This window comes from Desmodus rotundus, chromosome 3 (assembly GCF_022682495.2).
Source record: "Desmodus rotundus isolate HL8 chromosome 3, HLdesRot8A.1, whole genome shotgun sequence".
Lineage (NCBI taxonomy): Eukaryota > Metazoa > Chordata > Mammalia > Chiroptera > Phyllostomidae > Desmodus > Desmodus rotundus.
In genome coordinates this window covers 200865769-200893615 of record NC_071389.1, presented here as the reverse complement: position 1 = coordinate 200893615, position 27847 = coordinate 200865769, and the positions used below count along the sequence as shown (strand labels likewise).

The 27847-nt window shown below is 65.1% G+C and overlaps 1 protein-coding gene across 2 annotated transcripts in view; it reads right to left on the bottom strand.

Annotated features, from left to right (window-relative positions):
• Positions 1-27847, bottom strand: part of TAFA5 (TAFA chemokine like family member 5) — a 105423-nt gene that overhangs the window by 56192 nt on the left and 21384 nt on the right. The window contains exon 1 of one of the 2 annotated variants that reach the window (XM_045187009.3): positions 3809-4048. The exons of the other annotated variant lie outside the window; for it this stretch is intronic. Coding sequence (XP_045042944.1) covers positions 3809-3899 — 91 coding nt within the window. The 5' untranslated portion in view covers positions 3900-4048. Of the gene's footprint in view, positions 1-3808; positions 4049-27847 lie in introns of those variants that run through there. 2 annotated transcript variants of the gene reach the window in all.

Below are 27847 nucleotides of genomic sequence, written 5' to 3'. Positions count from 1 at the left end.
TGTTTCTACCTGGCGGCAGCACCGAGCTCCTTGCCCCTAGTTAGGGAGGAGTTACATGTACACAGTCCTAAAGTCACATTCGGCCCTTTGAAGGTGACCGCGAGGCTGATGTGGCCCCGGTGACAATGAGTCTGGCAGCCCTGCCTTGGAGTGCACAGACCCCCAGAATCGGGGCCTCCCACCTCTTGAAGTCACGGACCCTGAGACCGGAGCAGGTGCAGCCTGGGGCTCGGACCCACAGAGAAGTGCCTCCTGCTGCCGAAGCTTCTGGGGGCCGGGGGGCTACCCCGCAGGCGCTGCCCCGCTGACCCCTGGACGCTGGGCTGGAGCCCCACTGACCCTCTGCACTCGACGAATATTTCTGGCGAGGCCGGCGCCAGCAGCCGAGCTGCGTCAGTAGTCTGCCCTCGGTGCACCCCTTCCAACGGACAGAGGACGGTCACAGGCACGCTGACGCGCTGCTGTGCCGTGAGGGCTGCGGCCACCAGTGACCAGTGCAGAGTGTGGCTGTTCGCAGAGTCCCCTCCTGTCGTGGGTTCGCAGGCGGACGCCTCCCTCCAAGAATCACCAGCTAAGTACATAAATGAAGGTTGAGTCCTGTTTACTCCATCAGCCCTCGGCCCTGAGAGCCGCAGGCAGGCGGCTCAGAGGGCAGGACTGGAAGGGGGGCCAGGTCCCTGCAAAGGGGGCCCGAGGCACACACTTGTCCCCAACGCTTCCCCGCAGGAGGCTACCCAGGCAGCTGCCAGCCTGTTCCCAGGGGGCACGCTCCCTGCCACGGAAGGATCTAGAGAGAGACTGAGACACAGGCCACGCCGGCCTGGCCTGCTCTTGCCTCCCACGCCCCACAGCCCCACATTCTGGCTGCCCGAGGAGCCAGGCCGGCAGGGTGTCAGCCTCCACACCCCCTGCTCTGCTGTCCGTCTTTATTCTTCCTGGCACATTAAGATCAAGATGAAAGCTGTCCCCAGGCTCGGTGCTGCGATCCCGGGGTGACGGAAAAACTGGGAGAGAGCCCGGTACAGCCTTTGGAAAGGGGAGGTGAAAAACAGTAATTCTAGCTGTTTGCTTAACTCTGTGCTCTGAGACCAAATAGAACTCAGGAGATGATAGCAGGGCCGAGAGCGGCACCCCTCCAGCCCCCGCACATGCGCTTTGCTCCTAGTCTCGCGGCCAGGTCTCATGCTGGCTCCCTGAGACCCCTGCCCCCCACTCTGACTGCAGTTCACAAACGCAGGGCATCGGCATTCACCGCAAAGGTCGTGGCCCCGGCTTGCAGGGTACCCTTGGGGGGTCCCGAGGGGCAAGCCCCCGCCTGACCCCACAAGGCACCCATGGCCACACTGAGGCTTCTCCGTGGCCGGGCGGGCATCACGGCAGGCGCGACTTCTCACAAAGACTGTACCGGCCGAGCCACAGTCAGGGGCCATGAGGCGCCCCTCTCCAGTTCACGGCCCGTTCGTCTTCACAAATGCCATGGACGGCCTGGACAGAGGGGATGGACCAGCCAGGGGCTGAGCTGAGTCTGCACACAGAGGGTGGAGTGTGGACACACGGCCCCCGGAGCCCCCCGTTCTTTACCTCCGAACGACCTGGAGTGGCGGAAATGGCGATTGAAGCAGCTCTTTCCCACTCGCCTGCAGACAACAAGTCCTGGTTGTCTGTCAACGGTCTCACTCCCTCCCCCTCCCCCTGCTGGCCAGCACACTGAGGGAAGAAAGTGGCCTGGGGCCTGCAGCCCATGGCCACGGGGACTGGGGTTGGTCCCCACCCTCCCCAGGGCCTGCCCAGGGCTCCTGACCCCACGGGCTCAGAAGGGGCATCTCAGAGAAGACAGGGCACCGCTGCAGCCCCAGCTGCTCAGAGAGACGGGACAGAGAGACCTTGTCCCCGTGGAGCAAATGCGACCATTCAGGGTGGACTCAGGACGTCCAAGGGCACTGGAGAGCTCTGGGGAGGGGGCGAGGCCTGCAAGACCCTGGCCCTTTCGAGTGCACCTGCTCCCGGCCCGCCTCCCAGGCCAGGGATGGACGCGCCTGTGTCCAGGGCAGGGCCCAGGCCGAGGTTTCTGTGGAGGGCTCTCCAGGGCCAGTCAGGGAAGGAAAGGCTCCACTCCGCGAGTGCCGCCCCCTCCCAGACGCTGACCTGCCAAACTGCCGTCTGCTGCTCCCAGGGACAGCTGCTCCCTCCTCTCGAGCAGAACACACCGTCCACGAGACTCGGGCTGCAGGGCGCAGTGTCCCCAGGGACGCCAGGAGCCCCGGCCCCCGTGGGTGGCTGCCGGGGCAGCGTCTGGCCACGGGCCCCCGGGGCTTTACTCTCTCACGGGGTCACAGCTTTAAAGTCAGGGACAATCGCTCTCATCACAGAAAAGCCTCAAACACGGCACCGTGGACCTGAGAGAGAGGCGCTGGCTCTTCAGCACGTGTCCCCTTTCCAAAGGTGGCCCCCAAAGAGGAAGGTCAGTGAGGTTAGGGTGGAAAGGTGTGGCCCAAACAAGGCCCAGCTGTAAAGGGACCAGTGGTTACTTGGTGGGCCGAGGCTTCCCCCCCCCCAGAACAGCCCTCTGGGGACTTGCCAGCCCCAGGGGACCACCACCCCTCAGAGCCACCCTCTGCTGAAGCAGGTCAGTAAGCCAGTAGGGGGAGGGGTTGGCTTCTACTCCGGGAAGGCCCGGTCCATCCCTTCCAGAGCAGGCCAGGCCTGCAGCAAAGCCTGGGCTCAGCCACCTCTCCCTCCAGGGCCCAGGCCCAAAATCGAGAGAGGGAAAGGGACACCAGGCTGACGAAGCAGGTGACCAGGCTTGGGCTGGCCTCCCACACCTCCCTGCTTCCCGGGAAGCCAGCAGCTCATTAATTAGGAGGGAAGCAGCTGAATGTTGCAAACCCTGCCTTTGTAGGGCCCCAGAGCTAATGAGGGTCTGCCCGCATCGCCAGCCATGCCAGCTCCCTTCTGTGCTGGGAGTGGGGTGGCGGCCACGGCAGCGCTGGTGGCAAGGTGCCTCAGGGCAAGGGCACACCAGCCGTGGGCAGTGGGCTGCTCTGCCAGGGCTGGCCCGGCTGAGCTTTGGGTGCATCCGGCCATGCCCCAGGAGAGCCCGTTCTGGGACCAGGAAGTTTCCAGGAGGACCCAAGGTACTGCAGTGCCCACCCACCATCCCAGCCCCTGAACCCTGGGGCCCTTGGTGCTGGGCTCCCCTGTCCCAGACATGCCTCCAGCTGCGAGGGTCTGACCATCGACTTGTGCACCCCAACCAAGTCCCATGAACGGGATCTCGCAGCCCTGTGCTCAGCAGGCCCTGAGAGGACACGGCGAACTTGGTGCGGAGCCCCGGCGCTTAGGTGGTGAAGTCCCAGCTCCGGAACCCGTGGGTCCCGGCCTACGTCCGGAAGGCGACGCGGCAACGGAGGGCAAGAGCGCAGGCCTCACCCTGGGCTCCCGCCGGCCCTCAGCCCCGCGCTCGGCCCGCCAGCGTGGAGCGCTGGTGCCATCTACCGAGGCCCGCGGAGAGCGGGCGGGCGCTGCCGCCAACTGGCCGAGCGGGGCAGGGGACGGGCACCGCAGCCTCGGCGTGGGCCCGGGCTTCGGGCAGCACCGAGGCCACCCACCGCCGGCCGACCCCACGGGTAGCCCGCGAACCCCGATGTGCGCGGGCAGCGGGCGCCGCACGAGCGCGGGGAGGGCTCTGTCACCGGCCCCTTCAGCCCCGCAGTAGCGCTCGGCCAGGGCTCGCCGAGCGCGGCGGCAGGGGCGGCGGAACGTGCTGGAAGCCCGGCCGAGCTCGGGGACGGCGCCCGAAGACAATTACCTTCTTTCAGGAACTGCGCGTGAATCACCAGGACGAGGAAGCAGCAGAGCGCGGCGCCTGCGAGTGCCCAGAGCGCCTTCAGGAGCTGCATCGCGGAGTGCCCTCTCGGCCGACGCCCCCGAAGTCGCGCAGCGAAGGTCCAGGCGCCGCATCAGCGCCCCGCCGGGTGCAGCCGCCGCGGCCGCCCGCTCGCGCCCTCCATCCGCCGCCGGCGCCGCGTTCCGCCGCGACTGGAGGCGCCTCTCCGGGCGGCGATCCGCGTCTTTTTGGGCAGGGGGAGGGGGGCGGAGGGGCGCGGGGAGGGGGCGGGCGGGGGCGGGGAGGTTAGCACAAAGTCTCCGGCCGCGGCGGCCGCCGGTCCGGCCACTCGGCCACCATCGCGGGTTGCGGGGCGCCGGGGGCCCGGGCGCGGGGGGGTGGCCGCCGCGGCCCCATGAATCAGCCCCGCCGCCACCCCCGGAGCCGCGCGGCCAGCAGGGCCGGGACGGCGAGCCGCGGACTGCGCAACGGCCCGGGCGCTGGGGGGTCCTACGCGGCCCCGGCCGTTCACTGCTCGGCGGTGCCTTTCTCCGCCTCCTTCGCCGCCGCCGCCGGCGTTCGCTCCGGCCCGGGGCTCACGGGGCCGCCGCGCAGCCACCACCTCTGCGGAGGGCCGGGCTCAGGGCCGGGGCTGCGCGCAGGGCGCGGGGCTGCCGCACCATCGCCGCCGCCAGGGCCCGTACGGCCCGGCGGAGCTCGCGCCGATCGAACTTGCGCGGCCCGGGGCTGGTGGGCCGGTTCCCTTCCCCCCCTCCCCGGGACGTTGCCGGCCTCCGCGCTCCCCGGAGCCCGCGCCTCCGCCGCTGCGGCCGGACGAGGCCCGGGCCCGCGCTCCCGCGGTGCTCGCGCTGCTGGCTCTGCTGGTGCGGGTGACGGTGGTGGTGGCGGTGGCGGGGCGGCCGCGCCGACAGGTGGGGCCGGCGACGCTGCGCGCCTGGCCGCCCGCGGGACGCCGCTGCTCCGGCCCAGGGACGCGCGCCCGCCGCTCGCTCGGCTCGGCCGCTCCTGGGGAGGCGTCGGGACGGGAGCGGGGACCAGGCCCGCGCGGCGATCGGACTCCAGCCCGCCGCCGTCCGCGCTCCGCCCGGCCGCCGATGCGCACTGGGCCGCGGAGGGGACCCGGGGGATCCCCGCCGCCCTGCAGCGCCCCCGCCTGGCGCGCCGGCGGGTCTGGCGAGGCCCGTCCAGCCGAAAACCGCGGGTCGGGCTCCACCTAGGTGCGCTGGGGCCTCACTGCAGAGCCGGCCGCGCGGGTTGGGGAGCGGAGCTCGGAAGGCCTCCGGAGCGCCCAGCCCCCTCGCACCCCACGGTCCCCGGAGGGACAGGGAATCAGGCCCAGAGGACATCGCACTGCCCAGGGCTGACACTCGGTGGCTCTTAAGAGTCAGCACCTCCTACTGGAAACGACACACCCTGTCCCGGTCCTGCGCGTGATGTTCTCCCGGCCCGCTGCCTGGCATCCCGGCGCTCGGGCACGCAGTGCGTGCATGCCCAGGGGCTACTCCAGATACACAGCGGGCACCTCCTGCCTCCGCCTCAGGCCCTTCTCTAGGAAGCGTCAGTATCTGTTTCTGGCCAGTTCTCACTGTCCCCCCCCCCCCAGGCCCCCCTGGGAGCACAGAGTCAGAGACCTCAAGGCACCTTTGAGCTGAATTTCAAATTCAATTTCAAATGTCCCGCAAAGGGTTGGGGGCAGGGAGAGGGCAGGGAGGCCCCTCTGCCCCTACCTGTGCACCACGCTGTGTGGGACAAGGCCTGTGCCCTGCTGGGTCCTCCTGAGGTGTGGCGGAGCTGGAGAGCCGGGCACAGGGGCTGACACGGGGGGCTGTGTCTTCCCTGCACAGAGTCATGTGCCAGGGAGGGGAAGAGGCCAGACCTGGAGGTCAGACAGGTCAAACCCAGCAGTGTACAACTGGGGAAACTGAGGCCCTCCCAGGTATGGACGCTCATACCAATGCCAGCAATGAAGGGCAGGCCTCCGCTCATCCAGGCTGGTCCTGACTCTGCCGGGCACAGCCCTGGGTCAGAGGCGAGGCCACAAGAGAAGCAGTTCTGTACCTGTGGCTGCATCACTCCCCAGGCTCCCCTGAATCCCAGGACGGCTTCTGAGACAGGGATGCTGGGCCCAAGCCCCCACCTGGAGACACGGCTCCAGCCTCGCGCACACCAAACAGCTCAGGATGTGGCTGGGCGTACTTGCCCCTCCCTCGGCAGTCCCCCCTCAAACCACCATTTCCTGCAAGCCATTCACCCTTCACCCCTCCACCTCTGCCTCCCCTCCCCCTGGGGGCATTTTCCAGGACCACCCCAGCTGCAGGACCAGCAGGAGCTTCCCTGCCCGGCAGGCACAGCCTGACCTCCACCAAGGTCACGGCCTTCACGGCTCACCTGCAGCGGTGCTCATCCCCCCGGTCCGAAGGGCCCTGGGGGTGCTTGGCACTTGCGCTCACCCAGCACCCCAAAGGGACCCCGATCAAGGAGCAAAGCCTGCCTCTGGCATTGCTGTGTCCCCAGTCAAGGGCGGATTATTTGAAATTTTGAAAATTTCACCACCGGAACTTTACAAGACTATCCATTCGGGGGATCTTCCCTAAGGGAAGTGAAGGAAAGCACGTTCGCAAAGGGAAGTGCGGCCGGGACTCACCTCCCCGGGCGGACGGGGGTGCGGAGGCCCCTATCCCGTGCTGGGGGACCAGACCACCCTCGCCCGGCACCGAGAACTTCTACTAGGACAGTGCGGGGTGTGCTGGCACCTTAGCGGAGGGGCCGGTGGGAGTGGGGAGCCTCGGCCGGCGCCCAGAGGCTCGGTGAGCCGCGCACAGCGCGGAGGCGGCGTTCCGTGCACGTGTCTCTGACGTCACCGCCGCTGAACCTGCGGATGGTGAGCATCAGGGTTCGGGTGTGAGCGAGGCTGTGTCCCTGACGTCACTGACGACAGAACCACCTCCGTAGCCTGTGACAGCTCGTGTGACGATCTCGGAATAGCACTCGCGTCCCCCCTCACTTCAAGTTACCGCTGTCCCGCCAACAAGACATTTTATGTAGCGTTCTGATAAAGAAGCAAGCGCATCACCTTATCAGGAAAGATTTCTCAACATTTGATAAAACTGCCTCTCGATATAATTTGTTTTCTTAGTAATCTTGTACGTTTTATTCTCGTCTGTGAAGGGGTCCACGGGCTCTGCAAGATCGCGCAGAACAGGCTGGGAGCCCCGCGCAATCGAGAGAGTGAAGCTTGGAGACTGGGGGCAGGGCCCAGAGGCAGGTCAGTGCCCGGGTGAGGTGCCCACCGTGCCAGCATGGCTGCCCACGGGGCCATCACCTCTCCCAGGGAGGCCCACCTGTCCCACACCCTGCCCGTTCCCAGGGGGCCTGCGGTCAGCCCTCCGGGTCGGGCAGGAAGCCTGCGGAGCCCCGCTGACCAGTCACTGCCCCGCTCACTCTGTCTTCCCAGAGCGAGGGCCCGGCCGGCAGGGCCACCAAGAATGTGCAGAGAGGCCGTGATGGGAGAGAGAAGGCAGGCCCCGGGCAGGTGTACCTTACACGTGTCCCTCAGGGGGCAAATCGGCAAGGATTCAGGGACAAGTACAACAATAGTAACAATAAAACTTCTAAACGGCATCCACTCAAAGAAATCAAGAGAATGCAGGGCCCGTAAAAGAAAGACTCCCGAGATAAAAAGGCAAACAAGAAGAAAAAAGAAGGGACTCGTGGACATGGGCCTGACCGACTACTTCTACGCTACGGAGGACGGGCTGCATGGTGCCTGGTGACTGGGCTGCAGAAGGTAACGCCGGGGACGACCCCCGAAGGGAGAGCAGCCGGAGGAGATGTGGAAAGGAGGGTGGTAGTTGGAGTGTGGGTGACAAACTTTCCATTATTAGAAATTCCAAGGAGAAACTGAAAGGCCACAGGGAGGAGGACATAGTCGAAGAAAGGGATGCACGTCTGACCGCTGCAGGGCCCGTGGGGCCCGACTGGGTCCCACCACGGCCCTAGACCCGGGTGGAGGGAGCAGGCCCGGAGAGTCCAGGAACACCAACGCACGGCAGCCACGGCCTCTGAACCGGCGATGACCTGACTGTGGACACGGCGTTAGCAACACTGGCTCCTAGCAGGCGCTGGGGCCGGGGTTCGACGTTCTCATGGAAAAAGGCAGAGCACCCAGAATTTTATACCCAGCTGTGCTATCCGTAACGTCTTCCCTATGGGCGGGCACCCTAGGACGGCGCTCCAGCAGGGAACGGGATGAGGACACCGGGCGAGGGACTGTGGGATAGAGGGACACCTGGCCCTCTGCAGGAGTGACGCGAGCTGTGAGAACAGGCATCCGTGTGCACCGGGCCCTCGCACCTGGAACCAGGCTGTCCTTCGACCGGTGAAGCCTCCACAACCAACCCATACACCTTTTCTCCCTGGTCCTGGTCACGGATCGCACGTCTCTGGCGAACAGGGGTCTCATCGTGAATGTCGTGTGTTACACCCCGAGTCGTAAAATTAGCACGTGGACAAAGGCCAGAAAAATGGTTACAGTAGAAAAACTACAAACCACAAGGAGACACCACCTCACTCCAGTCCGAATGGCCGTCAGCAACGAATCAACAAACAACAAGTGCTGGCGAGGACGTGGCGGAGGGACACGGCTGGGGGGGTGCAGACTGGCGCAGCCCCTGTGGAAAGCAGGGTGCAGGTACCTCAAACAATTGAAAATGGATCTGCCTTTGCCCCAGCGACCCCACTTCTGGGAATGTATCCGAGGGACCCACAACACTGATTGGGAAGAACGTAAACACGCCTGCGTTGATTGCAGCGTTATTTACAGTCGCCGAGACAGGGAAGCAGCCCGGTGTCCGTCGGTACAGGAGTGGATAAAACAAGTGGGGGGCATTTACAGAATGGAATACTACTCGGCCATAAAAAAGAAAAAATCTACCCTTTGCAATGGTGTGGACGGACCTGGAGAATATTCCGCTAAGTGAAATAGGCCCGTCAGAGAAAGGCAAACACCGTATGATCTCACTCGTACGGGGAAACTAATGAACAAACTGAACTAACAAGCAAGCAGAGACAGACTCACAGATGGAGAGCAGATGACAGCTAAGGGGGGAGGGGGAGGGAGCAAAAAGGAAAAAGGAGTCGTGGACAACAGTGTGCTCCGTGCGGGGGTGGGTGTGAGGGGAACAAACGGTGATTGAGAAAAATAGAATAAAACAGAAAACTAACTAACTAAAGAATAAATAAAAGGTACTTCCACCTCAACTACTTTTCCAATGCATGAAGGGCGGGTGGAGTGTTGGGCCGAGGGAGGGCTGTGTTCCTGGCCGGCACGGAGCGGGGCGCGGGCTGACCGGGGTCGGCGAGTCGGAGAGAGACTGCAGCCCCGCCAGTCACTGTGCCGGGTCCCAATAAACCCACGACTATTCGGGAGCCGAGGACCGGGATGGGGGAGGACACTCCGCAGAGTCTGTCCCTGGGGAAGAAGTCGGAGTGCGGGAGGGAGGCAGAATCTTGCTTTTCATTCAGAAGCTTCCTTTGCAATACGAGTTCTTTTAACATGGGAGTCTTTTCATTTTCTGTGATTTGAGAAATACTAGTACCACGAAAATAATGTGAAGTGAGGCTGAGCTTGAAATGTCAGCGGGCTAAGGCTGGGGTGGGGGCAGGCAGAGCGGCAGAGCTCCGGCCTGGACCTGCTGACGGGGCCCCAGGCTTGGGGCCAGGACGTCCACAACCCCGATCCTCCCGCAGAGCACCAAGGCCCTGCTGGGAGCCTCTCTGCGGAGCCGGCGCTGAGCCAGACCATTGAATTCGGCCCCAGAGACATGGCCAGTCTGCTGAAGGTCATGCACAAGTGTGCCGTGAGCGTGCATGTGAACACACAGGGGCGTGCAAGCACACACGGCACTGACTACACGTGTGCACACACAAGCACGTGTCCACACGGACATGCAGGCACATGTGCGCACACATGGACACATTTCCGCATAGACACATGCACACATGTGTCGCGAGTGCATGCACACACACACCCCGCACGCACACACAGCCAGGCACACACGCACCGCTGCCCTGGCACCACAGTCCCCGGGGTCCGGACGTGCGGGCAGGCTCCAGCCTCAGGACTCGGGCCCCCACTGCCCCAACCTTGCAGGGGGCATCCTGCAGACTCGCTCCAAGCAGCCCCTCCCCGGGGCCCAGGCCTCACAGGCCCGGAGGGCTGAGCCCACATACGAGGCAGACCTGCTGTCCTGCAGTCTGCCTCTGTCACTCCGTTTCTCTGGGGGCCCCCAAGCACCCCAGGAAACAGATGCTATGATGTTGGCAGCACCCCCTCCTCGTCCCCCACCTTGGGGCACTCAGGCCTCCCTGCAATGGACTTCCTTCCGGTCCCTGGCCTGGGGTGCACAGGCCCCTCAGTCACCTCGAACCTATGCTGCTTCCCCAAGGCCACCAGCCCACCAGGCTCAGCCAGGCTCCTGAGCCGGACTGTCCCCCATGAGACCCACTGTGCCCCTGTGCCCCATGGCAGCTGCAGCCGCGGCCACAGCCTCGGGAGCAGGGCTTTGTGCCTATGCCGAGCACCCAGGAGGTGCTCCGAGACGTGACACGCGGGCCCCACAGCCTGCGTCCACCGGCCACCCCAGCAGCAGCCTCGCAGCTCTGCCCCGCCTGACCGCTCAATGCCTCTCTCTCTGGAACTCCTGCACACAGCAGCTCACACGTCACCTGAACCGAAGGTGTCTGAGCTGCTCAGAGTGGGGGCTGCCTTTCCTGGGAGGGGCCTGGGAGGGAGCCCCGGGCCGTGGGGGCTCCGGTGCCCGTCCTCTGAGCCAGCACAGGGGGCCAGGTGGGAGGGGCTGCAGGGGCCTGCCTGGCGGCCAGACGAGGCGGGATGCACCCAGCTCCCCGCCCTTCCTGGAAACAGACACTGAGATTTTCTTTTTGTTTAAAAACAATTATTTTCTCCTCCAGTGTCTCTGAGGAAACGCGATCACGCTGAAGATGTCCCACCCCTGAGTCTGGAAGCCGCAGTCCTCAGAGGGTCCCCAGAGCGGAGCCCACACTTGGGGACCAGGCCCCCTCAGGGGCGCTGAGCAGCTTCTTGGCAGAAAAGCCTCAGAAGCGGCGTGAGCCTGTCCTCGGGAACGGCGGCTGGGGCAGAGGGAGGGAGATGACCTAGGCCCGCCGTGCCAACGAGCACTGTCCCAAACCTCCCAGGGGCACTGAAGCCGCTGAGCAGCCGGACCAGTGCGGCCAGACCCGGGAACACACGCTGAGGTCACGACCCTGGGCCAAGGCCCGGCTGCTGGCCGCCCGCCCCAGTCTATCCTCACAGCCACCTCCCAAGGCAGAGCTTCCCCGTGCGCTGCAAGGAAACTAAGGCCCAGGGAGGTCAGAACCCGCCTGAAGCCGCATGAGGGGGGGCCGGGCTGGGGCCGCGTCCACCTGGGCGGCCCTTGCTACCCCCCTGAAGAGATTACACTGTCCTCAGGGTCCCCTCTGTCCCTGGTCCATACGTCCACCCACCGCCCATCTGTCATTCATCCATTCATCAACCAGCCGTCCTTCACCCACCCAACCACCGCACATCCGTTCCTACACATATCCGTCCGTCCGTCCACCCATCAGTCGTCCACCCATCAATCGTCCACCCATCCACCCAGCCATCATCCAGCTATCTGTCACCCAACCATCCGTCACCCATTACCCATCTATCCACCTGTCCATCCATCCACCCATCCTTCCTTCTGTCCATCCTTCCATCCACCCATCTACCCAGGAGGCCGCAGCTGTGTTTGGGGCCAACACAGGTTTCTGAGAGCTGAGCACCGGGCTGACAGGGCACAAGACAGAGGTCTAAGGTGGACAGAGGCCTTTCGGGAGGCAAGTCTGGGAATAACAAGGCTTCTGTGTGGACCCCAGGGGCGCCTGCCTGAGGGCGAGAGAGGCAGATTCTGGCTGGGCTGGGCAGAGCTGGACCTGGGGACAGGCCGGTGGGGCCGGGACCGCATGCTGGCAGAGCTATTGGCTTCCCCCACAGCTGCCGTGATAAGAAACTTACTCCCTCTGTGCAGCCCGAGGGCCGGATGGTCATCTGTGTTCCTGCCCCACTGCCTGCCCCAGGGAGAGGCACTGCCCGACCCCGCAGCCAGCACCGAGCGGAGCCTGCCCTGCCTTCCCACACGGGGCCAGGACACGGGTCCTCGCATGTCCCCTGCGCCCACCCCAGGCCTGAGCCCATGAGCCCCTCCTGCAGCCCTGTCCAACCTCCCACCTGCCCCTGGCCGGGGCCGGAGTCCCCCAGGGAAGCTCTGCCCCAGGAGGGGCCGGTTCCTACTCCTCCCCACTGGCCCCCAGTGTGGGGAGGCAGTGGGAGAGGGCACAGGAGGGGGAAGGAGCTGACGGCCTCTTGAGCTGGGGGTTCCGCCTGCCCCCTGCCTGGGTGTGGCTCATGCTCCCGGCTCTTCCAGCCTTGGCTTCCCGGTTTGCCTCCTCCACGCGGCCGCCTCTCCAGGAGGGTTCACGGTGCCGTGAAGACACGGGGCACCCAGCCCCGGGCTGCTGCTCAGAAGCAGCATCGGCGATGGTTGGTATGACAACCTCGGACCTGACCCCAGTCACCACAGCCTCCCTTGGTGCTTCTGTCCCCACCTCCAACTGGGGACCGACTGGAGACTCCAGGGCGCCCCCTCCTCCACAGGGCCGCCCACCCTGCGGGCCCTGAGCTCCTCTTAACTGCCTGGCTGCTCCCACCTGGTGGAGTCCTGTAGCCCCTTATCACAGGAGCAGCGGGGGCGGGCTGCTGAGCAACCTCTCCGGGGACGCGGATTCCGGAAGGACAAAGGACCTGGTCAGGAGAGGGAGGAGGTCCTGGCAGCTGTCACTCCACATGCCCTGGTCAGGGTGACGCCCGCATCTCTCCCCAGAGCTCCCAACCCCCCACTGTGGGCCCTGCTGTGCCCCCCCACCACACCCCCTTACCCCGAGACTCGGCTGTGAGTCCAGGCGGCACCGTGGAGGGACTGGCAATGGGGGCACTGCAGTCTCCAGGCTGGCATTGGCCCTGGGGGTCCCTGTCCAGGGTCCAGGCCACTACTCCCCAGAGAGGTGCCAGCCTGCAGGGCGGCCGAACTGCTCGCTGCCACACAGCTGTCCCCTCTGAGCCAAGGCCGCCCTCGGGAACCTCCCTGCCCCCCCCCCCCCCCTTCTACAAAGGGACAGGGGAGTGAGGTTTGGAATTTTAGCAGTAATAGTCAGTGTGGCAGCTGCCGTTGTTCGGGGCAAGGAGCTGGCCCTGCCCCCAGAGGACTGTTACTAATTCCTGAGGAGGAGGCCTGGGCCCCGAGCCCCCAGGCTGGCCAGGGCAGGACCCCAGGGGCCACCAGCCAGAAGCCCAGCCTGCCACCCCTCCCAGGCCCCCCCGGCCACGGGACAGAAATCACTGTGATCACACACCACCTCTCGAGAGGGCGTGCGGTCTGGGAATGACCCCCAGCTGCCACGCCGAGAGCCGAGAACATCAACTTCTAAATAAGGTCGCAGCCCCGGCCAGAACATCAGAAATGGCTTATCGATTTTAAAGACGCAGGGAGCATCGTCTGTGAAAGCGACTGATGACCGGGGCCGGCATCGGGAACGCTCTGACAGGGTTGCCGGGTCTCTGTGGCCGAAGTCACCTCAATAACAACAGAAGTCAATCACCCCAGAGCTGGGGACCCGCGGTCCTCGGCAGGCTGACGGGGAAGCTGCCTCACACCCAGCCGGGGGCCGGCCCCCACGCCCCGGCGTTTGGGTGCATTTTTCACCATCGCACGCGAATGGGGGAGGCGCACCCACAGCTGTGCGCTGGGGCCGAGCACGGGCAGCCCGACACGCGCCCCAACCGGCCTCCCCGTCTACCAAGGGGCTGGAAGGTCTCAGCATCACATAGCGGAGCAGCATCACCGTGGGGGCGTCCTACATCCCCGGAGGGAAGGCATCATCTGGGTCGTCCCGCCCGTCACCGGCTCTGCGTGTCCATCCTCACGCAGGTGGGGCGCTCTGAGCGTGACGGTGGCTGCGGCCCCCGGGGCCACTGAGGAGCTCTCACCCGTGGTCCTCATCGGCCCAGCAGCCCCAGAGCTGGCAGCTTTCCTAATGAAACGGCGTGAGGCAGGCCCTCTGCCATTGCTGTCACATGCGTGCCACACTGCAACACAGCACAGAGGCCGGGGAAGCTACTGCGAGACGCCTGGGAGGACACGGTCAGGGCAGGAGGGGTCCGCAGAGGCCCGGGTGTCTGGGTCACTGGCTGTCCGGGGAGGCAGCGCAAGGAAGCTGCTTGGGGCACAATTCCTGGTCGGCCCAGGGACCAGACAAACACAGGGCAAACGGACTTCATTCCTAATGGCCGCCCCCAACCAGAGGCGGCGGGAGGGAGCGTGGCGCGGACCCACAGGGGCCCGTCCCCGTCTCAGAACGTCACTGTCTTGGAGGACACATCCCGGTCCGTGATCTGCTGCCTGAAAGCACGGTTGGCCCCTTGCTGCCGGACCCCCGGGGGCGAAGGCTGTTAGAACACCCAGGTCGGCTCCAGAGGGGCTGCATCCAGACTGGGGTTGAACGGCCCACGAGTGGGCCGCGGGGTCCCGGGCAGGCAGATGAGCGTGTGCCGAGGAGACAAGGGCGGCGATTTGCCGGCTGCCCGCAAATTGGACCTAAGTCCGCATTATGATGCAGCCTCAGAGAGGGGCCGCGAGGTAATGGCAGCATTGGGATGTGGCGCCGGCGGCCCTGGAAGCAAATGAGCTGACTTCAGCCCGGTCTCAGCCCCCCGGGAGCCCAACACTGTCCCTCCGCCCGCAGTTGGGGCTGGTCTGACATGCAGAACCTGGCGGGGGCGGGGGCAGCGGCTCAGAAAAGCAGACAGCCCCCTCCACTCACGGGGGAGGGGGAGACGGGCCGCTGCGGCTGCTGGGCCTTTGGGGGCCTTGTCCCTCTGGGCACGCAGGGGGCGAGTGGCCGGTCATCTGTGTGTCTGTGCGGCGCCCGTGACTGCAGGAGGCAGGCCTGTGGGTCAAGGACACACACACGAAGCGCCTTCCAGGGACCAGGTGCCCCTCAGCCTCCTCGGGGGGGAGCTGCCCCCTAATCACCGTGCACAGGTGCGCCAGGGCGGGGACAGGGACGAGCACCACGCCCTGGGCTCGGTGCCACAGACTCTCGATCCCTCGATGCCGTCTGGGAGCCCGGAGGTCCCCGGTCAAGATGTCCCCGGGGCTGGCTCCCCTGCGGCCTCCCTCCTGGGCGTGCACACAGCCATCCTCTCCCTGGGTCCCCACATGGTCCCTGTCAGGTGTCTGCGACCTGGCTGCCTGTTCTGATAAGGACACTCGTCATGCTGGACCAGGGCCACCCTAGTGACTCGTTTTCATGACGTTACCTCTTTAAAGGCCTTATTTCTGATACAGTCACCCTGAGGGGGGACATCTGTGGACACCCACGACGGTCCCCAGTGCTGTTATTGCTGCTGCCACCAGCTGTGACCCAGACCTGGCACTCGTCCCCCATGACCCCGGGGAGGGGACGCCCAGACCCCGCCGGGCCCCGCTGGCCACTGTTACTTGCTGTGTGGGTGGCCTTCTGTCCCCTCTCCCAGGACTGGGCAGGGGTGGGATGGACCCCAGGCAACGAGGGTGCTGTGCACTGCAGGGCCCCCCCGGTGCGAGAGTGGGCTCTGGGGGCTGGGGGCAGAAAGAGCCCTTAGCCAGCTGCTTCAGACTGAAGGCCGCTCCCCTCTCACAGACCGGAGACACTGCGTGCGGGCCGGCCTGGGACGCAGGTCCCCGACGGGGGAGGTGGCACAGGCCGACGGAGATGAATCTGAACTGTGTGCAGCCCAGCAGGGGTGGATGTGTGCGGGCTCCAGCTCCTAAAGACCGCCGTTCCAGACGCTCCGTGACTGCTTCCCCCCGCCGTGCGTGGGACGGAGACAGAGTGGTCCCAGCGTGCCCCCGGGGCCTGGGACCCCCGAGGGCTGCTCTGCGGGAGAGCTACCTGCTCTCCCCGACCTCCAGGGAGCCCACGGGTGGGAGCGCCTCTGCCCAGGCCCCTCGGGGTACCCCAGTGCCCAGGACAGACTCAGCTCCTCTGCCCAGACCCCCCATTGTGCCACCCCGAGGTCCAGGGAGACGTCGCCTCCCGTGGGTGGTGCCATAGTCACCTTTCAGACCTACGAGTCCACCCATCCCCACCCTCCATGGGCCACGTCAGAGTCCAGGGGTCTTGGCAGGGTTCCTGGGCCCCACCCAAGTGGTAGGACTCCTGGCAGAGGGTGAGGGAGAGGAGGGAGAGGAGGCCGGGCCCTCACCCAGCCCCAGGGCCTCAGTCTGGGAGGGCGCTGCTCCCCCATGGTGGGGAGCCCACAGCCCATGGCAGAGCTACAGCTCCGCTCCTCGACTCACGTCCTCTGGCGGGCCGCCTGAGGGTCCCGCCCTGGCTCCCTCAGCTGTGGCGGAGGGGCTGGGACAAGGGCACCCCAGCAAAGTTGCCCCCTTCTCGGAGGCTCCCGGGGATACTGACCACAGTGTCTCTGCAGAGACGATCCCCAAAACCCACATCTGGGGACCGACACGCCCACGTTTGTGAAAAAGGGCACGCTCACCGGGGGTCTGGGTGTGAGGGGAGCTCAGCATTTAATACTTCTTAAATTACACCCCAGACGCCTGGGAAATTCTGAAATAATAACAATTTGGTGGTCTCATCTGTTAAAACAATAGCTTTTAATATTCATTTGTTACTGGCAATAAATGGCCATAATCATGTGGTGATTAGGCAGCGGCGACCTTCACTGAACCTTAGCCTCCTCGTCTGCATTCTCATTAAAATGACAGTTTCTGCCTCATTCTTTGAAATCTGTAATGTTCTCCTTCCCAGAATTTCCAAAGCCTCCCTAAAGAGTAATTAACTCGTGTGATTAAAAATGTAATATGTTGGGAACATTTTTTACTTTACGAAGGTACCAGGTTAAAAGTTTTAATAGGCACTGTATTAATCATAAATCATTTTGATTAAGAAAACCCTCACAGAACGAGAAGTAAATGGAAAGCTTTGTCGTCGGTGCTGGGTTAGGATAAGTTCTCTCCCGTCCTAATTTTTATTAATGGGAAAAAGGGACTAAACTAGCCGTCAAACTCCTGCACCTTCAAAGCCTCAGCCCACGCTCCCAAGATGCTGCCTCTCGGGGAGCCCCACCAGAGTGTCTGAAGGCAGGTCTCTTCCCCTCCCCACTTCAACGCCCCCCCCCCACACCCCCTTCTCCCCCCAGGGCCCTGCACCCTGTCCCCCCCGCAGGAGGCTCCCCCACCGTGCCCTGTGAGCCACACACAGTCCCTGGGAGAGGTGCCCAGGCCCTGCCGGTGTTGGCCAAGAGCATCTCCAGCGTGTGGACAGGGTTTCTCTCCCCAGGGTCCACCGACAGGGCACCACCCATGCCGCGCCCCCGTGCAGAGCCTGGGTCCCGGTGTCCTGGACGAATGGATGGATGGACAAGGAGCAGCGTCTGGTGAGACCCGGCTGCTCCCTCGCATCCAGGGCCCCGGCTAGGTCCCTCCACACATGATAAATATTTATTTAAGGTTTTCCAAGTTGTCAGCGTGATAAACGGACCCTTGACAAAATCGATGAATCGGGTAAGCCGAGTTAATCTACAGGAGACCCTCCTGAGGGCATGTCCCACTTTGCCTGCCACTCAGAGCTCCAAGGGGGGTTGAAGGTGAGTCCCCAGTTACCCCCAGAGCCAGGCACCTTGGGCGCAGGCCGAGGGGCCAGAGACTGTGAGTTCCCGTCTACCACACGGCAAGGGTGGGGCAGAGGGACAGGGTCCGGGACGGCGGTGAGTGTGGACAGGTGTGCCTGGAATGGAGACCCCAGTCACAGAGGGAGGCCTTGAAAAGGACATGCAGGGACACAATCTCCCATAGGGCCGCTCGGCCTCGTCCCATGTCCCGCTTGGCCAGCTGCCCTCAGAAGGGGACCCCCTGAGGGGGGGGGCAGGGACAGAGCCCAGGCCATGGGGGTCATGCCTGAATGGCACCGCTGTGCTCTGGCCCGTGTCCTTCGTCAAAGCCGCCACTGTCCACCTTGGCCCCTCACCTGGCCCAGAAGGCCCCTAATTTGATCTTGCAAGTGATCATCCCCTCCCCAGGGGGTGTGGCTATGGGGCCGTTCAGGCCGGGGGAGCGGGTGGGGGTGGCCGAGCTCCACCGGACGGGGTCTCCAGGAAGGCGAGAGGGGACTGTTGTCGCCTGTGTCTCCCTCCCTCCCTCCCTGCGGACCCTCCTTCCCAGAACACTGCTGCACGTGAGAAAGACGTGGGGCGCGCCCGGCCTGCTACTACACCGAGCACGTACGGCATGCACACCTCCCAGAAAACGTTTGGTGACAGACCCCGGAGGGTCTATATTTAGAGCTGAACTTTAAGTCAAATATCAAAGAGTTCTGGAATAGAATTCTTGATGGGCTGGTCCCTTAGCGTGCGCCGATGAGGAAGCCGGTGAGCCCCACCGTCCGCCCACCTCTGGGGGGGTGGGGGAGCTTCTGCGGCTGCTCGCTGTGGACCGCCTGGCCTGCTGTCCCCTGTCCCAGCAGGAGAACGCAGAGCAGAAGGCGTGTCCGCGGAGGGCGGGGGGCTGCTCTGTGTCTGCTTTCACAGGGCTCCGCCTCCTGCTCAGTGAGACGCTGGGGCATGACCTCGCCCCTTCACCTCGGGACACAGAAGGCTCTGACCAGTGCCATTGCCCAGGGGACCCGGAGCAGGCAGGCGGCTGAGGGCTCAGCACACCAGGAAGCCGCCAGTGGGTCTGCGAAAGGCAGGAACGCCAGCTAACCCCTAGGGGTCCATTCTCTACAACAGAGCATCTTCTGTGAGCGGGGAAGGGGCCTGGGCACTTCGGTCTGGACGCACCTGCTCACTCTCACGGAGGGAGGGGTCAGGGTCCTTCCCTGATCTGAGCCCCAGACCAGGACCCACCGTCTGCCCTCCAGGACCCGCTGGCTGAGAGGCCTGGGCACAGCACCGTCCCCACCAGGGGTCCAAGGAACTCAGGCACGCAAGGCTCTGGGACCGTTAGGAACGGTCATGGTGGGTCAGCCTTGGGATAAGACACTCCCGCTGGGCCAGTCTGTGAGTCTGAGCGGGAAGTCCCCATGTCAGGTCCCTCAAGCATAACGCATGTCACCTTCCAATGAAGTGTGTGGGGAGGCATGGCGGAGCCTGACCTTGAACCCAGGGAAGGCGGGGCTCCTGCTGCCAGATGACATCGCTCCTTATCAGTCCACCCACAGCTCTATCCGCAGAGGAGGTGGCACCGAGCCCGACGCCTGCCTTCCTGTGACGTCAGCCCCGGGCACAAGATCCCTCCCCCTGGCAGGGCCCCCCTTGGGCAGCACCCAGCTCTGGGGGACCAGGCCCCCACACCCAGCACCTTCCAGCCTTGACAACCTCCTCCAGGCTCCGGGGAGCTCTCCGAGGTGCTGACCCCTCCTGCCCGCTGTCCAGTGAGAGTGAAGGCCCAGCCACCTATGCCCTGCTGACCTGGCCAACCCACACTGCTCCCCTGCGCCCCACCTCGGGCCCAACAATGTCAGAATCTCTGCAAGAGAGCCCGTCTGGCCCCTGAGACACGCTGGTGGGGAAGGTGTCACCCCTAGGAAGTCCTCACTGCTTGCCTCGCCCCTGTGTCAGCCCCGGGTTCACCCGAGTCCCACGCAAACCACTTGTGTCCCTCCTGGGCAGGCCCACACCTGTACTGGTGAGTCGCTCCCCCCGGGCTCCCAGCAGCCCAGTGACCCCCACCCAGACGAGAGGCGTCTGCTCTGAATGCACCGAAGGGAGGAAGGAGGCGCATGCGTCTCAACGTGCATCAGACTGGAAACCCTCCACGCCCCGCTTCCACGTCCCCCAGAGAAAGAGCGGTTCCCACAGCGGCTCCCGCTCCCCAGGACCTTTGGTTTGGGAAGTCACCCCACGTCCCGAGTCCCCCTTCCCTCGCTCCCTGCCCCACCCAGTACGCAGGTGCCCCCACTGAGGGGCTCCCGATTGGCGAGCCCTCGCCTTGCCACGGCCTGGGCCCTGCCTTCTGCACGGGCAGGTCGGCCCCTGGTCGGTCGTGGTCTGGCTGGAACATTGCGCACAAGTGTCTGCTCACGGTGCTCCGGGCCCCTCGGCACTCTGCGCTCTGACAGCCGGGGCCTGCGGAGAGCCCGAATTCGAGACTCCTGGCTCGCAGCAGGACCCGTCACACACCGGTAGGCATTTCTGAGGTCCCGGCCCACGTGCTGTGCCCTCTGCGGGTCCCTCCCTGCAGCTCCCAGACCGGGAGCTGATGCCCTGGAGGCCTTCTCGGGTCAGGACTGCCCCCTTTCATAGGACATTTTCAGGGCTTCTTTCTGACAGCTCTTTGGGGGCTTCTGTACTGCCTGGGGGTTTGGGTCGTGGGGACCCATTCGCTCCCAAGTGCGGAGCCTGGGGAGGGCATGGGGTCGGCTGCACATGGAGCCCTCCCTCCGGTGGCCAAGGGCCTCAGGACGGACCAGGCTACTGTGCCCAGCATGGGGGGGGGCATTCAGAGGAGGCGGGTGGGGGCGGGCAGGCAGGTGGGCAGCAGAGAGGGGAGGTGTACCCAGTGTGCGTCCACGGGGGGCAGGTGTCCAAGCCCATCCCCTGGGCCCCGCTGGCCCTGCGTCCGGGTTATTTCAATGCCCCTTGACTGTGTCCCTCCTTGGGAGGGCAGCCCCGTGTAGCACCTCCCAGGTGCCGCAGCCCCTTGGGGGTCACTGCGTGTGAGTCACCTGGACTGGGCCCGGTGCCGACAAGCTGTCAGGGCGCCGGCACAGGAAACGGCACTGCGGATGGCCAAGCACTCCCGGCGGCGGGCGTGGCCCTCTCGTCCTCGACTGTGCTTGGCCCTCACACCCACAGCCCAGGGGGTGCAGCTCGGCCCACTGTGAAGGCCACCTGGGCAGTGAGGGCTGGGGATGGGTCCCCACCAGGGCCTCCAAGCCACTCGGCCTTTGCCCAGCCCCGCCTGGCCCTGACCCTGCCCCAGCCCCTGCCCCAGGCACCCCCCTCCCTGTAGTCCTCACCAGCAGGACAGACAGACATACGAGACTCAGCCTGACCCCTCGGGACACCTGAGCTGCTCTGGTTCAGTTCCAGCAGCCTGCTGGTGCAGCCTTGTGTCCCCTTCCCCGATGCCCCCTGATGATGAGTGAGACTTGGATTCAAACCAGGGCCCCTTCCTGAAGTGCAGGTGGGCTCACTCGCTGCCCCAAGGCACAGGGTCCCGTGGGTCTGGACTCGCCCTCCAGCCCCAGCCTCCGGCCGCCAGGGGGCGGGTCCCCTGGTTGGTGGCAGCGTCTGTGGACAGGCCACGTGATGCAAACCTGCTGAGCTGTGGGCGTCAACAACGGTCTGGCCGCCAGCGCCCAGCACCCGCGCACACAGGCCAGCTTGCGGTTAGCCTCTGGTGAGTGCTGGAGGGCGAGGGCCGGGGAGGGCGAGTCCTGCCTTCGGCGGCGACGGGCCCGGTCCCGTCCGGAGAGGACAGGTGTTCACTCCCCACATCTCACCTCCGTGTTCATGACCACCGGCGGTGGGACGGACCGGCGGGACGGACATCGCCACCTCTCTCGGACAAACCCGCACGCACCTCTGAGGACTCTCTCTCTGTGGAGTCGGTTTGGCCAAGGCCTCCGCATGGGTGGCATCACGTCACCTTGGTCATCTTGTCCCCAGAGAGACAATGACATCAGTGAGGATGACAAGCCGAGCGGGGGAGGCACCTGCTGTAGACAGGGCCCGGAGCGAGCTGGCAGGGGCTGAACCACCAAGAGGACGCCCCCACCCCCCCAGATGCCGCACTGGGCTGGGTCACCTGCCTTAGCCAGTGGGACATCGGTGATGTGCAGGGGCAGGAGGTGACCAGGAGCTCAGCCTTTGCTTCTGAGGCGAGGCCCCTGTGATTCCTGAGTCCACCTGCCACCTGGACCCCCGCACACCCACAGCCCTGCCCTGGAGCCTGGCGCCTGCTGTGGCTACCCACAGGCCCATGGCTAAGCCACGCAGCCAACCCACCGACGTGAAGGCTAGCAAGCCACTGAGCCTTGGTGATGGCTGACTGAGAGCCACTCACACCACGTGCAGACCGGCCGTCCTGGAGAAGGGTGAGTACACCCAGCTCCACTGCCCAGGCCCTCCGAGGCGGGGGCAGGGAGGGGACTGGTGAGGGGGAAGCTTTCAGGACTGTGGGGTCTCCAGTCACGCTGTGATGCCCGCCACGGCCTCATTACCGTTTACTTACGGAAGGGATGTCCCACCAGGGAGCCCCACCCCGGGAGTGCTGGGGCCCAGCCTGGTTCTGGGGTTCCCAGAGGCAGGGGCGCCTCTGGCTGCTCTCAGGACGTCCTGGGCTGGGACTTTAAGGTCCCAGGTCCGTTAGATCACAGGAGGATGGCGAGGGATGAACACGCACGGGCACAGGCAGTGGCGCCTGTTTGGCTGGTGGCTCTGTCACTAAAGGGCCACCAAGCATAGGCAAGGTTGTCACAGGTGCTTTCTCAGTTCCAGGGGGCAGGGCCACAGCGCCCACCGCACAGCAGTGGTTTCCAAACTTGTGTGAACATCAGGCCCCCGGAGAGAGAGAGGGGAGACCTGCACCCCCAGGAATTTCAGATTCAGAGGTTGGGGCAAGGGGTTGGAGCCAGCGTTTCCAACGTGCCCCTAGGCTGCGGGTCCTGGGGCCCCCGGCCCAGAGCCACCGGTTCGGAGAGGCATTGTGAGGGTTAAACAAGGTGTTACCCTCAACGGGGCTCTCACAAGATGGGGTGTCTCTGAGTGCGAGGTGCTGTCAGCTTCTGCACCATCACCACTCAATTAAAGTCTCCCCAGCTGCCCCAACGCTGGCCCGGTGACCCTTGCCAAGTCCCGGGACCCCCGGCCCCGCCTCTCACCTGGCAGCTCAGGGTTCGGGAACATCACAGGCGAACGGCCCTCATTCCCCAGAAGCCACATCTTGAAAGGCAGGGTGACGGAAACTCCAGCGGAAGGGCTGGGTCGGGAACCCGGAAGCCGACAGCTCCCCTAACGGGTGCAAAGCACAGGGCCCGGCACCCCCTGCTACCAGCCTCGGGGTCCCCTGCCTTCAGCTCCCGGGGCTCCCAGGGCAGGGACAGGCACGGCGCCGGCAGACATCCGAGCATCCCCGCGTCTGTGCGGACCCGATCCCGTAGTGTCGGCAGCGCCCGCCCGGGAGCTGGGAAACGCGTTTCCTCTACCATTTCTAGTCTTCTGCTATTGATCAAACTTAGCTCCTCTTTTGGCAAATTAAAACAGACTTGGACCGAGTCTGGAAAACCAAACTCCTTTAAAACAAGACCCACAATGAGACTGGCCAACTGGCTCCTGGCCGTCTCGGCCGCCTTGTGGAGGCAGGTGGCGGGCACAGCGGCTCAGATGGCGGCGCCCTCCTCCGCCGGGGCGCTGGGGCTTCGCGGGCGCCACCGGAGTCAGAGCTCTGGGACCTGCCAGCCCGACACCAGCACCAGCACCTGGGCCTTTCCAGAACCATGGGGAGGCGTCTGACTGCTGTGCGCCTCGGGGTGCAGGCAGTGTGGGGAGGCGTGCCCCGGGGCTGCTCACAGGAGGGCTGAGGAACTGGCACCGGGAAGGCCAGGTCCCTCCCTCCTCCTGGCTGTGCGGTCAGCATGGCTGACCCTCTCGGGACTGGGAGGGATGGTGGTGGATTCAGGACTTCAGCCCCGAGCCCGACCCCTCCTGGACGCTCACCCCACACGGTTCTCTGAACGTAGGTTCCGACACAGGCGCCCCAGCCTCGCCTGTTTCCGGCTTCACGCCCCCCGGGGTGCCGACACCATCACGGATTGCCGTGATGGCTGGGACTCCCCGAGTCTGACAGGCGGCTCTCCGACGCCCTACTGGGAGGCTGAGACCCACGGGTGTCCTCACTGCAGGAGGCGTGGCGCGTGGCGACGGAAAACGTGGCAGCTGCAAACCCTCCGCGCTGACGCTGAGCACTCGCAAGTGGGGACCGAGCGCAAAAACGCCGCCCCCGACACCCGGGGCGCTTCCCCTGCCCACCGGCCACCCCCAGTCAGAGCCCAGAGCCCGCAGGGTCAGGTCCTTGTGGGGTCTCAGTCCAGCCTGGGCAGCGGGGCTGCCGGGGACTGGCTCCCTCGTACACCCAGCCCTGGCTCTGCTGAGTCCCGGGGGCCCCGGCCCCTCCCAGTGGGACGCTCAGTGGCCAGGACACACCGGGTGCAGGGAAGCGCCCTCCTGGCCAACTGGGTGGCCAGGTCCAAGGGAGCCCCGCCTGGCCCAGGCGGTGGGCGCTGGAAGCCCGTGCATCAGGGGCTCCTCCTGGACGGGGCCACAGTGGCCCCAGGACAGTGAGAACATGGCAGGATGCCCCGGGGCGCTGCCCAGATCCTGCCCGCCCCCTACACTGCTCTCAGCCCCAGGGGCCACTTCTGAAAGGGCCCCTGCAGGAGGGGACTGCAGGCCAGGGCCTGCTTGGCACGAGGCTCTCCTCTGCGGGTGACATTTCCCCCCGAGGGTCCAGAAGGGTCTCCTCCCTCCCGGGGCCAGCCGAGCAGCCAGAGGCACGTGTCACGATCCCTCTATGAAGGTTTTTCTTAAAGTTCCACAAACGTCACTGCAAACCATGACACGGGTCGGTCTGCCGCCCAGGAGGGGGCTTCTCTCGACTGGTGGGTATTTGGTGATGAGGGTGAACGCCACTCACAAGTGCTCACGCTCAGCAGAACCGAACAGGATTAAACACTGGCAGAGACGACCTTGACCGTCTCCTTGCGAACACCAGACCCAGGGGGGTGCTGGGTACCAGGACTGGGCCGGTGCCCAGGTGGGGGTCCAGGTGGAGCTGGGTCGCCCCAGCCCGCTCCCGAGGGTGGGCCCTGGGGGTCCTTGGCAGCTCGAGGCAGCTCTGCAGGTGCCCTTGGCCAAGCTCAGCCCCGTCCCGGGGTCCCCACCTGCCCGGCCCCTGCCCAAGGCTCACACAGCCACAGGAAGTGGGCAGACAGAGGCCTCGGGTGCTCGCACACACTCCGGGCAGGCTCATGGTGGGCTGGGCTGACCACTCGCTCCATGGGCATGGGCAGGGGTGCTCCTTTCCTGGGGACAAAGGGAAAGAGAAGGGGCATGTCCCGCCCTCTGTGCCAGGTGGAGGGTCACACTATGTCCCGTTGCTCAAGGCCAATGTCCCTGGTGGGGCTGTCTTAGAGGTAGGGCTGTGAGTAGCGATGCTGAGATGCCAACCACCTGCTCTGGTCCCAGCTGAGGGTCTAGGCGGACCCACCTGGGACCACGGCTGGCGTCCACCCACCGGACAGGAGGGCCCTGCCTGCTGGGGAGGGGCTGGAGCCACGGGGCGGCATCTGGGCAGGTCATGGGGGCACCATACACCTGCGGGAGGAGAGAGGAGGCCGGTGGCTCTGCCCTCACAGGGTGGCCCTCGGGGCACTTGGTCTGAAGGCAGGAGGCGCTGTCCCCCATCAACGGCACCCCACCCCAGGCCCGGCGCTGGCACGGAGCACCTCCTGAGGGCCAGGAAAGGCCGGAGCTGGACGAGGAACGGCGCTGCAGAGAGTCCACCTGCCGCCCATGGGCTGGACTGTGCTACGCGTTGGGTTGTCCCCTAAAAGGAGGCGGGAATGCAGAGAACGGCGCCTTGGTCAGACATAGGGGGGTTGCGGACGTAATCAGCAAGGAGGAGGTCACTCTGTGGGGGCGGGGCTGGTCCAACGAGACCCGGGTCCTCACCGGAAGAGGAGACGGGGTGGACAGGTGGACCCTGTGAGGACCGAGCTCGCAGCTCAACACAGCGGCACGAGAAGGACCCCCTGTGGGTTGTCCACACAGCAGGTGGGCGTGGGGCCCCTCACGGCCTGCGGAGCACAGTGCCTCCTGGGGCCTCCAGAGTCTTTGGGGCCAAACGCCTGGCTGGCCATGGGCTCACAGCAGAGGCCCACTATGAAGGGGTGTGAGCCGGGACCCAAGACAAGGAGTGGCCGAGCCCCAGCACAGGCTGCGAGGGGACTCCCACGCCCCCTTCCACCCTCCTGACAGCGGGAGGGGCCACCGCAGCCCTGTTGGAGGCAGATGAATGTCACCGCTGAGGGTTCACACCTCAGCCGGAGCTGAACCAGCCCTGGGGGCTGCCAGACACCAAGCACAGAGCTGCCTTCCTGCAGGTGCGGCCTCCCGGGGTCTGCCCCAGGTCTCCCAGCCAGGAAAGCTCTGAGACCCGGGGCCCGGGGCCCGCGCCCAGGGCGTTCAGGGCTGTGGAAGGGCTGTAGCTGGGCCTCGGACACGCTGGGGTGTGGCGGCTCGCCCTGCCTCTTCCCGGCCAAGTCTCCTTGGCCACATCCCCAGCTGGGTCGCCCATCCCCAGTGCGAGCCCCGTCCCAGGGTTCTTGCAAGGACTTGAGGTGGGCCCACACACAAGCTGCCCATCACCAGGCCCCACCGGCTGGGTTTCACAAACGGCTGCTTCTATGGTTGACGAGGAAACGGTCTGACAGGCCCACGCCCAGCAAACGGGCTGCAGCGAGCGCACGGGCCTCCCCTGGACGCCGGACGCGGAGACCAGGCTCCCGCACTTCGCAGCACATCGGTGAAGAACTTGTCCAGAGCCGGCAGACCCTGGGGCTCCCCGGGGCAAATGCCTGGTTTGACATGGGGGACACAGGAAGGGAGAGGTGGGGCACTCTGGTCCCCTTGTCATAAGGCGGGCCGGGGTCTCGGGGGCTCTGCCCGCCTCTGGCGGTGGGCGATGGCGAGGCCAGCACTGGGCCCGGCAGCATCCAGCAGATTGGTGGGCGGGGCCTCCTCACTGCCACCTGCACGCTCTCGGTGTCCTCGGGGCTCTGCTTGCTCCAGACGACCAGAGCAGAAGCCAGGGGAGAAGAGCCGCGGTGACAAAGAGTGCCCGGCTAAAGGACACTGGTCTCCAGGAGCAGCCAACACAGTCGCTGCCTTCGTTTCATACAGGTGCCATCGGAGAAGCCACTATGTGTCTCCCACACCTGGTGAGAGACGGGACCAACCCCACTGAGTGGCCACCACCCCAGGCCGCACTCACCCCCCGGGCTCAGCCACACGCACAGGAGCCCACCTCCCACTACGGCGCTGCCTTTGCTTCTGATTACTTGGCAAATAAACTGATCTGGGGGCCCACGGGGTCTCCACGGCCACCTCTGCCGGCCCAGACTGAGTGGCCGTGACTGCATTTCCACAGAGCCAGCCTCCTCTGTGAGATGGAGAAATGTCGTTATTTACCGAGAAAGCAAGGTTGGAAACGGCAATTACTCAGCAGGTCGCCCAAAGGCCCTGAGGTGCTTCTCCCCGCAGATGCTGGCCTGGCCCGACCGGAGCTGGAAGACGCCGCCACACTTCCAGCCCCGAGGTCCCCAGACCTCGGTGGACTGGCACTGTGACAGACAAGTGTGAGTCCCCCCAAAGATGCGTTTATTCATGCCCGAGTGTGTGCCGGGGCCGCATCCCTTACGAAGCGCACCCTGAGGAGACCTCCAAAGGAGGCGGGAGGTCTTCGATGACAGAGCTCGCGTCTCCTGCGTGGGCCCCGGGGCCGTGGAGGCTGCTGCGCTCACACCCCGACGGTCCCCTCCGCCAGGTCTCAGGAGCAGCAGCCTGGAGTCGGGAAGCGCGGCGGTTCCCAGCCAGCTGCGCGGTGCAGGTCAGGGAGCAGGGGCTCGGAGTGCAGGTGAGGACAGGGTGTGTGTGTGCGCGGGGGCCCGCTCTGTGTGCAGGGGGAGAAGACTCACACTCGATGCACACACACAGACCTTGTGCACACGTGTGTTAGCACACACCTGTGATGCACACAACATCCCACAGAAACACACCGGCTCCTCGTCCTGCCTGGGCGTACGCGGCACATGTAAGTGTGTCCTCTACCCAGA